The sequence below is a fragment of the Mytilus edulis genome, chromosome 5 (genome assembly GCF_963676685.1).
Source record: "Mytilus edulis chromosome 5, xbMytEdul2.2, whole genome shotgun sequence".
Classification (NCBI taxonomy): Eukaryota; Metazoa; Mollusca; class Bivalvia; order Mytilida; family Mytilidae; genus Mytilus; species Mytilus edulis.
Genome location: NC_092348.1, coordinates 38,023,487 through 38,040,017, shown reverse-complemented (window position 1 = coordinate 38,040,017; position 16,531 = coordinate 38,023,487). Strand labels below are relative to the sequence as shown.

At 30.7% G+C, this 16,531-nt stretch overlaps 1 protein-coding gene across 5 annotated transcripts in view; it reads right to left on the bottom strand.

Annotated features, from left to right (window-relative positions):
• The window catches only part of LOC139523606 (myosin-7-like), a 67,979-nt gene that overhangs the window by 14,803 nt on the left and 36,645 nt on the right, over window positions 1–16,531 (bottom strand). For 4 of the 5 annotated variants that reach the window (XM_071317748.1, XM_071317753.1, XM_071317751.1 and 1 more), the window contains exons 2-6: window positions 14,326–14,413; window positions 9,231–9,414; window positions 6,341–6,404; window positions 5,141–5,216; window positions 4,709–4,804 (exon numbers count right to left, since the gene is read on the bottom strand). In XM_071317748.1, the coding sequence (XP_071173849.1) occupies window positions 4,709–4,804; window positions 5,141–5,216; window positions 6,341–6,404; window positions 9,231–9,414; window positions 14,326–14,413 (508 nt within the window). Of the gene's footprint in view, window positions 1–4,708; window positions 4,805–5,140; window positions 5,217–6,340; window positions 6,405–9,230; window positions 9,415–14,325; window positions 14,414–14,530; window positions 15,271–16,531 lie in introns of those variants that run through there. The other variant, XM_071317749.1, reaches the window with a different exon arrangement.

Here is a 16,531-nt window from a genome sequence, read left to right as displayed (position 1 = left end):
ATTATATATTGTCTATTTTTTGGGAGGGGGCTAGTGTTTCTAATTTTCAGAGAAAAATTGTATTTCTCAAATTCTGTCGATTTCTTTTGTCAATTTTGTTGTAACATATATTTGGGTTGTGTGCCTTTTGTCACAAGCCTCCTATCATTTTACTTATCTTTAAATTGGCACATGATAGTTTCTAGAAAAGCCCTAATAAACATTCTGAAAAAACCATGCAATGTCTATAATTATAGTTAATGCATGTACAATATGGCTAAGTTTAGAAAAATAATTGTTTTCTTGACAATAACATATTTATCGATACATTTGAACTGAACAATGAAATAGTTTTAATGTGCAATCATTTAAAAAATGGACCACAAAACTCATTTCCTCACCATCAGAAAGCAATAAATGAACAATCAAATAAATCAGAATGAAATAATATAGGTTGAAGCATGCTACTTTAACATCAAATACACATTCATAAGTGTTTTGTATTATCCACTGTAATTAAGGAACATTATATAATAGGTGCCAAGGCCTCTTCTCATCAACAGAAAGTTTTTTTTAGCCATTAGAGATTTGTGTTCATAAATGATACGTGTACTGAAATGTATGACAGATAATTGACAGAAATATAAATTGGAACATTCAAAAAAAGAGACTACAATCGAAGTTGGTTTTTTTTTTACAATTTCTGAGTGAGTCCTTTCAGTTTAATACATGAAGCTGAAAATTATTCAATTACTTAAAATCTGTTATTTTTTAAATCATTATCATCAATTGTATTTATAAGAAGTAATCAAACCAGTTCTATATATCAAAGATGAATTTAGCATCAGTACGAAAAATTTAAACAAAAATCTAACATTTATACAAATGAAAACCTAGATGCAGTTCATTATGGGTCACACTTTCATATAAAGTTCAAAATTAAATATTAAAACCCCAAAAAATAAAAAAAAATAAAAACTTAAACCCATATTAATTTTTCATACAAAAGCAAATGAATTCACAGGAGAAAATATTATATATGATTAATATTTTTGGACTAGTTCATGGTGTTTATTGATTCTTTACATGTCAATAATGTCACCCAGCTGTAAAATCTAATGGTTTTTTAAAGATTACATTTTACATCTCCATTTAAAGATTTAATGTGCCCTGATCTATATCATGTATGTATCAGATCAACTGGAATAATTTAACCTTTCACACATTTGGAAAATAACAAGCTGACATTTAACTGTATTCTATAAGATATCTAAGAGGTCTGACCATGGACCACTTCTCTTCTAAGCCAGGATGACAGTTCTTTTATGCTGGCATAATAATTCCTTTGAAATTGATTCTTAATAAAATTTTCAGTATATATAAAAAAGTAAAACTTAATCATAACTTCATTTTTTTTCATAAGGTTTCATTTATAGGTTTTCTTTCCAAATTATTTCATATCCCTTTTTGGTATTACTTTTGGTGAACTCTCTTCAACAGTTGAAAATTCCAAGTTTCAAATATTTGGTTTTAATTTATAATAAATTTGCAAATTGATTCATGGTTATGAAAAAATATTACATGCAGGTTCTACTTAGACTATAGTCTTGTTGTCGGGTGGCTATCACACATTAAGTAGACTTAGCATGCTGTAAAATTAAGTACTGCAAAAAAATTAAACAGTTATTAAAGCCTTATAGGACAATTTAAGATATGAGGGATATATACATATTTATACTGCAATTGTTCTTATTTGAGCAGTCAAAATGTGTTGACTATATATTTCTATGTCATATACAGTCACTGACCCAATATCACTTTTCCTCATGAATAATTAAATAGAAGTTCCTGAAACTTTGTTTAATTATTCATTGGACCTCTTCAACCTGTCCTTGTTTCTGACATATACAAGGACTCTAACTTATTTCTTTTACATTTTTTTCACTTGTTAATATTTCTTGTTTAAAACCTATAAATGAATGTGTTTTATGCTTATTGTTGATATTTTAGTCACTATACTCAAACTAATTCGTTCACCATCGATTGCGGGCTGCAGCAGGTTATGTACATTTCATTGTGTTGTATATTTTTCCGCCCGAGGCCTTTTTAAAGGGGGATTTTCCCAATATTTAAATCAAATCAGAAATGTTTTTTTTTCTAGATGGGCAGTATAAAAAAAAGAAAAGAATGCATGTTGTCCTTTAAAATTTAGGCTTTAATGACCTAAATTCTTCACTATTAATTGCAAATTAGACTATGTTTACATTTGTTATGAATGTTCATTTCAACCACAAGTCCTTCTATATGAAACATAGTCAAAACTTAGAATATCCAATGTTTATGGAAAGATTAATAAAGTGATTTAAACCTAAGCAGACCGTAGAATTGTAATTGTATCAATGTATTTACCACTCAATGCTCTTCTATTTACCTTAGTAGTTTCAATTACAATTAAAAGGATTTCTGATTTAAAAATATTTTTAATTTCATTTTAGCCAAATAGAAAATTACTTAAAATTTTGTTTTGTCTTCTACAATTTGTCTAATCATTCAAATTCCCTTAACCTTGTTGGAGAAATGCCAAGAAATCAACATGGTATTTTAGCATTTATGCTTTAATTAGTTATAAACAATTAATTTTAAAAGCATGCATAGTGGAAACCTAGGTGGCAAAATGGTTTAAGTAGTCCATCTAGTTATCACAAGCCTGCCAAAACCACTCATAGTCAAGGTGCCCTTGACTATGACCTTAATTGAATATGGTTGCCAACTTTCCTGCAAAAGGTCAGTGGTTCTCAATGCTAATAAATAATGACTACAGTATAACAAAGCCAAATGTGCTTAAAGTGTCATTAAACACCATTATCCAATCAATCAATCATTTTATATTGAATTTCAATACTAAGACAAAGACTTAATCGTAGATAAAAGAAGATGTGGTATGAGTGCCAATGAGACAACTCTCAATCCAAGCTACAAGTTCTAAAATTAAATATGTATAAACAAGTTTCTCATAAAATTTGTAACATTTAATTATGGTATATAATTTGCTATAGATGATCATGTTTTTAATCTATGTGTTGTTAGTTTGCTGTCTTATTGACATATGCATGCTCAGTGGTTTTAGTAATATCTTTTAATTTATTTTACTTAAAACTTAATTTAAAAATCTTAACAACTAGTACATATTTTCACGAATAAGAACTTAGAAAAGTAGAGATAATTCAATAGTTCAAACAAGTGTCAATTACTCAAAATTTACCAATATTTTTAGTCAAAATCATTTATTGCAAACTTCAAGATAGGACCAATTTAATTCACAAGACTTTAATCTATAATGTGAAAGATATGTACTATAATTCATACACCTTTCACCTGTCATTAAAATGTTGGACTCTGATAATAAATGACACTTGAAAAAATAATCTTTAGCGTTTGTATTTTTCATTAACAAGTCTTTTAAATTTATTGTTCACTTCGGTTTTCGTCAACTGCTAATTTATTGGTAGCTGAGAGAAAACTTTGTCCGATTACTTTTAGTGGACCAGGCCACAACCACTTAAGTACCTTTGTGACCAGGGGCGTAGCTAGAAAGAAATGATCTGCAAGGAACTACCATTTTTGGGACCCTTTTATGCAGATTTTTTTTTTTTTTCAGTTTTCGGTCATTGGACGGTTAAAAGAGGAGCTACATGTTGTGATGTACATAGGACTTATAATCAATTCATGAATACAAAACTATTTAGAAATCTTGACTTCTGAATAGAGTAAAGCATGATTAATTGAATATGTAAGCAACACCTTTTTGTGATACAGAATTTACTCAAAATTGTCCAAAATCTGCTCTTCGGGAACGTCTCTATTACTTTGTCAATATTCACACTGAAATCCCGATGAATATGATGCAGTAATGCTAGCGATAATAACCTAGCTGTAGTTGTTCATGCTTAATCATACATATGTTTTCAACAGAATGATGTAGTACACTGAACGATCTCTCCACGGTAGCTCTCATGTTCGCCATCAAACGACCTCCTGATTGAAATTGACAAATTATATGCCAGGCAACTTTCGTATGTCTCAAACAATGCAGAGATTTGTTTGTTTGTTGTATTACCAACAACACGAGGAAGCAGATAATGCGCATAGAAGCTATTTCCAGACGTGACTCCAGTTCCATTATCATGTGGTCTATGAACACAAAATATAATGAGACTTTCCAATACTGTTTTAGCGTGTTTGCTGGGGGGGATTGGCTCTAGTAGTCTGTCGAACACATCGCCTCGGCATACTTTCAATGATTTCGAAGGGTACTGATAAATCTAATGTCAATTGGTACATCGCAGTCCAAACAGTTAAACCGTATTCTGTAAAATGTGTCCCGAAACTACTAGAGTATAACAAATTCAAATATTGTAATAGATGAAAGTTACTGTTAGTCTTTTCATCTCCAATAAAACTTTAATTTTGAAACCAAATGTCGCTATTTAATGACATTACATCATTTAAAAAAGCGATTACATATATGTGTTTCCTTTAAACATTTAATTTATAAATTTTTATTTTGCCATTTTTTTTTTTTGCATGCCGATTGATGTGCATGCAACTGCGTGTTGGCGTATAGGGAGCTACGCACCTGATCACAAAAATAAGGCACAGAGAAAAACTATGAAAAATCATCAGTAAGCCGGACTAAGAAAAAAGTAGAAGATATTTAATCCACTCATACCTTTTCAATATTTTCATTCCTCATAAGTTCATGTCTAACTTGATATTTCAAATCTGTTAACTTTTCTCCCATTTCTATGATTTTATTATTGGCAGCCTGAAATGAAACATTTATAAATAGTAACTTCTTATTCTGCAATTTTAAAACTCACAAGTTTTTAATTATTTTAAGTAGAACTAATGAGTAACTATCTCTCCTTTTTTCTATTGTTTATAGCCCTTTCCATAAACCATTCCCAGAATAATGAAGATTAATTATTGTAATTTAAAGAAAGTATATATGCATACAGATTTATCATAAAATTATGTATAAGATATCAGAATGCTATTGCTTATTATTGAGATACTTATACTAGTTGCATTATAAGCAATAAATAAAAATATCGCAATAATTTCTGCATCTACAGTTATTTTATATTCTGAAAACCATTACCTGTAACTGTTTACAAGTATCTTCATACTTTGCTGTCATCCTACGTGTATCTCCTTCACGTTGCCGTACCTCTACCCTAAAATAATACACCATTGCGTTTTGTAAAGATCTAAAATATTCACAGAATCTTAAATCATAAATGAAGAATGTGTTCATTTTACACAGATGACCCACTAACATATATGACAAATCCTGCAATTTTTCAATTTACAAAGGGACATAACCCAAGGATGGCAAGTGATGCCACCCATTTCAAACTTGATCTGCGTTTGGTGGTGATAAGCATTTTGCATAAATAATATTTGGTTGATGCAAACTAAAGTAAAGAGTTCAGAAACCACAGTTTTAGCATTTTTTCTATAATAAAGGAACATAACTCAAGAATAGTGAAAGTGACACTAACAAGCTAGCACTAGCTAATTTTTAATTAGAAACTTTGTTTAAATAAGATATATATACACATGCTTTAGTATAAACATATTTATTTATAGTGGATTGGGAAACAAGTTTTGAAACTTATATTAATCCCTTTCCATTTTGTGGGTGCGTGTGCTGCCTTGTAGTGGCATTAGCCTGCTCTTTTTCGAAGTCTAAAGGGTGTCTTTAACCTTGCAAGAGATATGGCTCTCTCTTAACACGGGTCAGCCAATTATTGTCCCCTTACGGCGGACTATCATTGTTTTCTCATGACCATACTCGCAAATGGTGACAAGGGAGAGCCGAAAATTCATTCCCTGAAATATTCATCCCGGAATGGGAATCGAACCAGGGACCTTTGTGTTAGTAGTGCGAGTATATGGTAGGTTTTTTTTTACATCAAAACCTACATATATTAATATATCTGTATTCCTACATAAAAATTAAAGATTCATTATCATGAGACGGTCCTACTTATAGTTCAAAATATAAAACAGTGACCAAGCAAGCATTACTACTATATGTTATGACAATGGATCACACACAAAATTGCCTATTATATTTTAGATTAACAAGTCCTATAAAAATTCAAGTATAATTGATGTCAATCACCAAAATAATAATTTACATAGAAAGTCAATATACTACTAATCCTCAGATTTGCTTAAACAAACCACTTGTAAATATGACGTCCATAACATAAATGAAATTAAAATCCAAGCCTGAACAATACACCTCCGGCTGGTACTACCGTAGTACTAACAAATATTAGTATGTACTCACTGAGTATATTCCAAGGTCTGTTTTGTAGTCTCTAGAATTAATTCAGCTTTCTCCACTTCAGAGGCTAAAAATGAAAAACAAACATCTGACCATTTACAAAAGATTATCTATAAAATATTGTTCTTTGTCTTTGTATGTTTCTATAAGAAAATGTTTTTGCAGTTTTATTTCAAGATTTTGTATTACTGAACAATACAAATATTTAATTGAAATATATCATTTAATATTTTTTCATCACAATTAACAAGAGTACATTTGTACTGTTTCATGGTTTAAGGAAGTTCACTACTCAGTTTCAAAATATAACAAGCTTTTCATAACACTATTAGCACGTAATGGTTAGTTATTCAAATGTTTATTTTTAGTTTAATATGTCTATATGTCATACTCCGCTTAATTCTTTCATTAATTTGTATAATTTGTGTATAAATGTTATATTATGCTGTATATTATCTATTGGATATTTATATTGTGTAAATCCAATAAGCTGTATTTGCTTACGGAAATAAAGGAACAAAATAAGCAACAAAAATATATAGGTCAATGTGCTTGTTTTCAAGATAATAGCCATTGAAATTTTGGAGTGAAAATGTTCTCTCTTTATTTTTCATAGCTTTATCATTGACATGTTTGAGTTCTCAAAAACTTTATCATTGGCAGGTTTAAGTTCTCAAAAACTATCTAAAAATAACAAGGATTTTATAAGACTTTTACAGATGGCTTATAATTATACATGTAAAAGATTTATAAAATAACAAGAATGTGTCCACAGTACACGGATGCCCCACTCGCACTATCATTTTCTATGTTTAGTGGACCGTGAAATTGGAATAAATTCTCTAATTTGGCATTAAAATTAGAATGATCTTATCAAAGGGAACATGTATACTTAGTTTCAAGTTGATTGGACTTCTACTTTATCAAAAACTACCTTGACCAAAAACTTTAACCTGAAATTTGCAATATCATTTTCTATGTTCAGTGAACCGTAAAATTGGGGTCAAAACTCTAATTTGGCATTTAAATTAGAAAGATCATATCATAGGGCACATGTATACTAAGTTTCAAGTTGATTGGACTTCAACTTCATCAAAAACTAACTTGACCAAAAACTTTAACCTGAAGTGGGACAGACGGACGAACGAACGGACGAACAGACGGACGGACGAACGGACGCACAGACCAGAAAACATAATGCCCCTCTACTATCGTAGGGGGTCAATGGGCAAAATTTTTTAAGGCATTCGAATGGATGAAACCAGAGGCTTCCGAAAATCTGACAAAAATCCCAAAACATGACAAGCGAACATCCTTAAAATTCTTAAAATGCAAAGCAAAACAAATCTTATTAAAAGCATGCTAAGAGAAATGCACTGCTGTTTGGAATAATACAAAAAATTAACACCAGGAGTTGTCTCATGTTCTATTTTGAGATGTAGGTTCTGTAACTCATTGATAATTCCTTAAGAAAAGCTCAAGATGAACAGCAACAATTCATACTTTCAGAAGCTTAAGTGCTATGCTTAATCAATATTTCATTGTTTGTACATTTTGTACTCCAAATATATTTTTTATCTTAGTTTTTTGGAAGTATTGCCCAGAATGAATTAGATTCTGAAACAATTGAATGTCTGTCCTACATCTTGACCTTGCATGAGTTATTTTTCTAGGGCATTTTTTCTTTTAACATCTGACAGATTTTAATAAAACTTCACACCAATCTAGTGTTTGCTGCAGTAGCAGGAGTTGTCATTGGAAATCTTTAACAGAGGATTAGGTGATTTATATTATATATATCCCCAACATTTCATTTGTATGAGTACAAATAAGTCATTCAATTATTCATTAACATATGCCAAATAATTTCTATTTTTGTGCACCAAACCTATCAGTTGCACCTGGCATACATTCTAAATCCATTAAATTTCCATTATCTTACAACAATAGGGACCATATCTACATCTGTTTTTTCCTTAAACTCTTACAACATGGATATATGCACAATACCTGCATGTGACTTTACCATAAAAGATTGATTTGCACATTATCTGCATTAATCACAGTATATATGTCACAAGATTTAATCAAAGTTAGATGTTATTACGCAATACTAAGCATAAATGTTCTTTTAAAAGAACAAAATGTGTTGTAACTGTCAATAAGGTATTTAATCATCGAAAGTTTAAGAGAATTATTTCTGAAACACCACAAGGTTATGGTAATTATGTAGAACTTTAGTGGTAGGATTAACAATTGTATGTTTGCATATTGTATTCCTTTTGGGGCATCAATAAGAATTTATCCTAAAATATATATGTCAGAATGATGCATCCCAACTCAGGTGTTCAAGGTCAGTGAAGGTTAAAAAAGCAAAGAGTTTAAAATTGATATTTTCAGTTTCTCTGCCAAGTATTTAGAAATGCACCTGAGTTTGGGAGTCAGAATAATGTGTGTACGTAGGGTAGTGTGTCATCTTGCTGACTGTTACCTTTTAGCTTTATCATATTAAGGAAAGTAATGCAATTGTTCTCACCTGTTTTAATTCAGGAATCTGATGTTCAGTAGTTGTTGTTTGTTATTGTGGTTCAGAAGTGTTTCCCGTTTCTTGTTTTTTTTATAGATTAGACCATTAGTTTTCCTGTTTGAATGGTTTTAAACTAGTAATTATTAGGGCCCTTTATAGCTTGCTTAGTGTGAGCCAATGATCTGTGTTGAAGACCGTACTTTGACCTATAACGGTTTACTGGGTACTTTTATAAATTGTGACTTGGATGGAGAGTTGTCTCATTACCACATCTTCTTCAATCTAAGAACAGAAAATACCAAAATTGAAAAGAGTAGCAAAACCTTATTGTGAAGATTATAATGTCATGTCAAACTACAATTTTACCTCTAATTTCCAAGTTTCTAATTCTGTCCTCCATAAATTTGACGTCTCTCTGGTATTTCTCAATCTGATCTGATTTCTTTTTATTATCCTGGGACAGTTTTTCAAACAATTCCTGTGTCTTGATGAGTTTTTTGGTTGTATCACTTTGTCCCAAGAGCATTTGATCGACTTTCTTTTGTAGTTTCTGAAGAAAAAAAGTAAAATAAAATGTATAACTAATTTGAATAACAAAATATGATTGCACATACATTATATTGCTAAAAGAAATTTCATTCATGTGTAAGTCATGTGATACAATTTCTGAAAGATTACTTTAATCAGGACTCCATAACAGTACTGTTTGGTTGATATGATAGAACCACTTTCAAAACCTTTTCTTAGTGCCAATGGGGGTTATGTGTGCAAGATGGCTCTTTTAGTCCTAAAATATCTTCTAGGGGGCATTCAAATGTATTTTAATATTGTTTTTACAGCTTCTTCGTACTTTTAAAAGCCAATAATATGCAATTGTAAAATCATCCGTTTGTTTAAAAATTGTGACAAAATTGCTCATACATAATTTCCATCTTGAAGCTTTCATTGGGGAAATCCCACCCAAATAGTGACTGTTGGCAGGTATGGCTTTCTTTTTAGTCATGTACATATTCACCAAGGGTTTTGAAAGATCAATTTTGTTAGTTTCTAAATACTGCATGCTCTGTGGGTTAAGGCAGTAAATACTGTTTTTTTTGTTTTTGATGTGACCTGCCCTCGGATCCAACCCACAATTTTTCACAATTCACGCTTGCACACTTCAACAAAATCACTGAGGCATTTCAAGATTTTTAAGGTATCTGAACTATAGCTGCATTAGCAAGTTTTAATGTTCAAAACATAAACTCTATATACATAATATTTTAATCAAGAAATTAGTGCTGTTTCTATATAGCTTGTCTAATATAGGGCTCAATTGGTCCACTCAGGTCATAATATCACTTCTATTACTATTACATCCATTTTAACAACAGTATTAATAAGAAGAAAAGGTGGGTAAAGGGGAATGAAACGCTGCAATCCAAAGACTAAAATAGCCAAAAGACATCAACAGGGATTCATTAAACAATCTTAAATATTGATAGACATGCACGTGTCAATATAATATGTCAAGCTCTTAATTCTCCAGAGTATATTTGTATGTGAATAAATAACAATCAAAGGTATACATTCACCAATCAAGAGGCCAGTTCCGGTATACGGTATAGTTAGTTGAATTTGTCATGTGACTTCCAACATCATAAAACTAAAATGTAGGCATTGTCACTTCCAACACATGTTAAGCAAACATGTAAAAAAGGTTGATTTTATATAATTCCCAAATAATTGTAAAATAAAAATCAAATAAGTTATGCACCCTCCCTGAAAAGGTATGATTTCATAAATTAATTCTTAACTACACTGCAGATTGACGATTCTGAAAGCGCTAATGACACTGTAATAGAGCAGGGATACAGGAACACCTTCTATCTGGTAAATGACATCATAAAGGTGTGCAAATTGACAATATTTTCTGGTGAAAAACATGATCCAAGAAATGCCTATTGTCAAAATTAGTGAAATCAAACATAAAGTTAGCTGACATACAAACAGCTAAAGATTCTATTTAGCATGGTACTAGATAGATTTCTAAAACTAGCAATATGATAGACAGACTTTTAAGGAGATGAAAAATTCAGTAACATATTTCAGTAGTTCAATTGTTTCAATAAACTATACAGATCAGGTGATAATTAATTGTCATAGATATCTGTATAATCAAAATCAAGGGGTTAGATGTCGACAAGCTTATAAGAATACTTGGGCAACCCCCCCCCCCCCCCCCCACCCCCCCCACAATATATAGCTTTCCAAACACAACAGTAAGATGTCAAACAGCTAATTACAATACTCCGACAACAAGCCCCCCACAATATAGCTTTCCAAATATGATAAGATAATATATAGATTTTAAAAATATTTTTAATGTTTCTCAGTAGGGGCCAATTGGATTTTAAAGGAGATCTCGTAAACTACTAGATAAAAAAATTAATTTCATATAAATCCTGTCAGACACTCCAGTGTCTTAACATTTAATTAAACTAGCTCTCAATGACAAACTTCATGATGAAATTGCATGTCAAAAAATAATAAATTTCTTTTGAAAGTATTATAAGTGTTTCATTTTGGAAGAAATATCTTAAGTAATCCTTGTTAGAGAATTGTTTGGAAATTTTTGATATGATTGTGCAAGTTATTTGTAATTTTGCAGCCATGGTTAATTTCTTTTTGATCACTCTTTTAGATAATAAATTTCAAAACACTGAAGGTTAAATTTATTCAATTAACATTGAACTTTTCAATAAACAAAAAGATATCATATGTCAGTTTGTAATAATACTCTTTTTTCGTGACCCTTGAATATCCTGGATCAATTTCCGTTTAAAAGTTTAAAGTATTTTGTCCTCAAACTTTTTAAAATGTTTGACATGGGTTTTGTACCTAATTGTTTAAATTTTAAAAAATCTATACAAATAATTCGTTTAATCCATTTTTGTAAAGCTTTTTAATTTGAAATTAAAAAAAACTCACACTTTTTCCATTTGAATAAATCAAAATAGTGATATTTACAAATAATCAAAGGCACAAAATTTTTGAATACCAAACTCAATTTGATCTCACACAAATTCAATTTCAATTTGAGTGTTATAACTGTTACCTAAACAAACATTTTTATCACCTCTTCTTTTCAATACAAAGACATTTTTTACTTATTTATAGGAGATATTTAAACATTTAATCTATGTCGACAATAAATTTTATTACAATTTTTTTTCTTTTTAATTCTCACTTTTCCCCCAATCATTACAACTTAAATGCAACCATAAATCTTAATTACATTGAAATATAAGTTATTGAATCAAATAAGATATTGAAATTTTAACATCCTGGTGAGGCAAGAGCTATCGCTAACTAATATATATAGTTATAGAACAATCTATTGAATATAAATAAAATTAGATGTCAAGTTTTATTATAAAAAGTAGGAAATGCCAAAACACATAATTTACAGAGCCTGTTAATGCTTCAAAAAACTTGACTGTATTCAGGCCTTTATGGACCTTTGTAAGAGGTAGAATAAAATGTTAATAGTGGCACACTAATCATAAAGTAAAAAGTAAAATCACAAAAATACTGAACTCTGGGGAAAAGTCGGAAAGTCCCTAATCAAATGGCAAAATCAAAGGCTTAAAGAAACACGTCAAATGAATCATAATGGATAACAACTGAAAGTTATCCCCTATAGGATTCAGTTGAATGAGCTTAGATACTTTTACTGAAAAAAAATTATCATTAAAAGATGATATTCAGGTAGAAGGAAGGTTATAATAATACATGAATTTAAGCATACACTAATTAAAAAAGAACAAATACAGTTGACTTATTAAAGTAACTAGTATAAACTGAAGAACTTTATGTTGATTTGAAAAAGTCCCTTATCAGAGTGCAAAACAATTTAATCAAGGTCAACTGACAGTCAGACATCAACTTCAGACAAAAGGCCTTCTATATGCCAAATATGGATTTGTTTTGCTCTCCTACCTTCAGAGATTATAAGATATATAATAGTCAAAGCTGGTCATAGCTGCAGCCACCAAGTGAACATGCATATAGTTCTACTTAAAGGGGATGTGATGCAGGGAAGTTGCCTCTTTGGTAATCTTATATTTTTCATGCTAATGTGGATACATATGAACCCTGTTTTGTACTAGAGATCACTAGATAACTCTCAAAATTTCTCTTATTCCTACATTTTGATGGCTGAGTGGAGAAGCAGAAAATACCAATGAAGTCTAAGCTTTGCCCTGTTTGAGGAAAGCTTATAACATTTTTTTTAAGGAGTTGCGAAATGCCTTTAGATTTTAATTTTGTTGAAAATTCTTATACATAATATAATAAACAAGAGGCTGTCAGAGCAAAAGCAAACCAGATTTTTTAACATTTATTTGTGTCCTCGCATTTTTCAATATCACAAGAACCATAACTCCTGAACGGTGAAAGTAAAAATCATCAATATCAAATTTGACCTCCATTTTGTTATCAGTAACAACATATTTAAATTTGAAAAGCTTTGAATGGTTCATAAGTAAATGCAACGACATGACTGGAAACACCATTTTTCAATCTTTCAAGAACCATAGCTCTGGAAAAAGAAATGTGAACAGGAAATGTGAAAATCGCCCTTATTAAACTTGACCTCCATTTTGTCATCAGTAACAACATATTTAAATTTGAAAAGCTTTAGTTGAATGGTTCATGAGTAAATACACGGACACGACTGGAAACACCATTTTCAATCTTTCAAGAACCTGATAACTCCTGAACTGTAAAAGTCAAAATCGTCATTATTGAACTTGGCCTCCATTTTTTCATCCGTAACAACATATTAAAATTTTAAAATCTTTGGTTGAACAGTTCATGAGTTAATGCACGGACACGACTGGAAACACCATTTTTCAATCTTTCAAGAACCAAAACTCCTGAACGGTAATAGTCAAAATCGTCATTATTGAACTTGACCTCAATTTTGTTTTCAGTAACAACATATTAAAATTTTAAAAGCTTTGGTTGAACGGTTCATGAGTAAATGCACGGACAACGTTTGGCTGCCGCCCACCCGACCGCCGTACATCCCCAAATCAATAACCGACATTTTCGGCGAAAATCTGGTTAAAAACTGAAGAGATGTGGTATGATTGCCAATGAGACAACTATCCACCAGAGTTAGTGGGAGTAAGTAATTATAAGCCACAGTTCAGCCTTCAACAATGAGAAAAACACAAACCTATAAAGCCCTCACATGAAAAAGAAGGAAACAATTCAAACAAGAAAACTAGTAACCTATAACTTAAAATAAAACAATTTACAAAAAATAAATATGACAGACATGAACCAACGACATCCACTGAGCTACAGGCTCCTGACTTGGGACATACATATAAAGAAATAACCTTACTTAACAAAAAATGTAACACTTAAACATTTTCTGCGCACATCCCATCTTTTTATTTCTTATAATTACCTCATTTTCAGTTTTTTGTTCGTCATATTTTGCTTTAAAGACTTCAAGTTCTTCTACTTTTAACTTCAGTTCATTCTTCTCTCTTTCCCTGTGGAGGAAATTAATACAATAAATATGACATACAGTTCATTACAATATATGTTAAGCATACATTTAGTTTGCAAGCTTTCACTAAAAATGATGAATTGATATAATATATAACTACCTTGCTTTAAAATCCATTTTTAAATTTAAATTAGCAGAACTACTTCCCCTCCTCATGACATGATCACTCACTACATTGGCCAATTTAAAAACAGAATTACGCTTTTGGTTAAACGCATGATTTTTGTCTGGAGTAACAGCACTGCTATCATCAAGTGGATCACTCGATATTGAGGACTCCACAGAAGTACTGCGTAATCTAGGACTACTAAAACTATCCCTACTCTCCGATTCTATATCCTGTGACTCGTCTTTGTTTTCGTGTACCAAACGTTCAGTTTCCATCATGTAGTGTACTTAAAACTTATCTTTTTTTTTTATCAATCCTACTTTTTAAATTCAAATAACGAATTTTCCAGTTGAATATATAAATCCTATATCTATTTATTCAACATCATTCAAATCGTTGTAGGCTTTACATTATATGTAATTCAAACACCATCCATCATGTTAAATGTAAAATTAATAATTCAGGGATGATACAATGAAACAGAACATTTTGTATCCTAATCTATTGCTCTCAAAATGACATATCACTTCAAAATCTCAATACTGTTCCTATCAGCTTGCACTCAACGGGACAAGGTGATAGAAATATTCATAATAAATCTAACAAATGCAACGTTCCTTTAGTTTCTGATTATGGTATCCATATAATAAGATCGGAAATCGTATATAAAAGTTTAGGAACGATTTCACCAATAAACTTATTGTGTACACTCCTAACATGAACTCGTAAATAATATGTTAAAAACTTAATGACGAAATTAGCAACAGTGAAATCAACGAAATGAATGACTGCTTATGAATTGCTTTCTATTATTTATTGTCACTTTTCCTTTTGAGATAGCGATCAGTCTCGGAATTTTTTTGCATGGAATTTTTGTTTAATCAGAAACGTAGGTAAATGGGTTTAGTCCACATTAGTAACCCCAATGACAATGTTAAGTGTTATAAATCAATGCATCAAACATTTTAAAATAATTCTAAATGGAAAAAGGATCAAAGAGTTAAATTCTAAAATGATAAATGAGGTGGTTATGAGATCTAGAAATTATAATATAATTTCCCTATTGTTAATGTTAACTGTCAAACACGTTAATTAATAACATGTAATTAGTTCTTTAAAATAGAACACAGTGCTAACTATATGTTAGCCATTGATGAATGAAATTTGTTTTCAGAAATAAATCGGCACAATCAAAACATTGTGTAAAATCCATTAACTTATTTCAACCTACATTTAAAAAGCTATGAAAACTTTAAATTTACTGTAATACTGACAATCAAACTAAATATGTCTCTCAAAATTACTAAATAGATGTAAACAAATTTGTTAAATTGGAGATTACAAAAAAAAAGAAGAAGAGTTTCAATGTTCCCTTTAAGTTGCACATTTTTATCTATCCAAGGGCAATAACTCTGTTTTTTTCCCCTTATCTTTAAAACCTTTTAAAAATATCTTGGAGAAATATAGGATTGAGAGCACTTCATGAAATGTCGTTTGCAATAAATAAAAAAAATTAAAGGGGCATAACTTTTTAAAAAAATTAATCAGATCGGGTATTGATTGTTTTGAAAGAACCTAAATAAAGACAAGTTGCGAGGTGGACTATAATCAAATGCAAGCAAGAAGAGATTTTGGATAAAAGTAAAAAATAAAATCTTATAAATATAAAATACAATCAATAATAAAGGCCTCATTGTAAATTTGAGATGTGCTGTTCCATTGCTTAAGGTTTTTTCAATAGTGCTTAAACATAAGCATAAAGCAGTACATGTGCTCAACAATTCATTACCCAAAGTTTTCACATCTATATATTTTTCTTTGGTTACATCTTCTGACATCAGACTCCGACTTCTCTTGAACTGAATTTTAATGTGCGTATTGTTATGCGTTTACTTTTCTGCATTGGCTAGAGGTATAGGGGGAGGGTTGAGATCTCACAAACATGTTTAACCCCGCCGCATTTTTGTGCCTGTTCCAAGTCAGGAGTCTCTT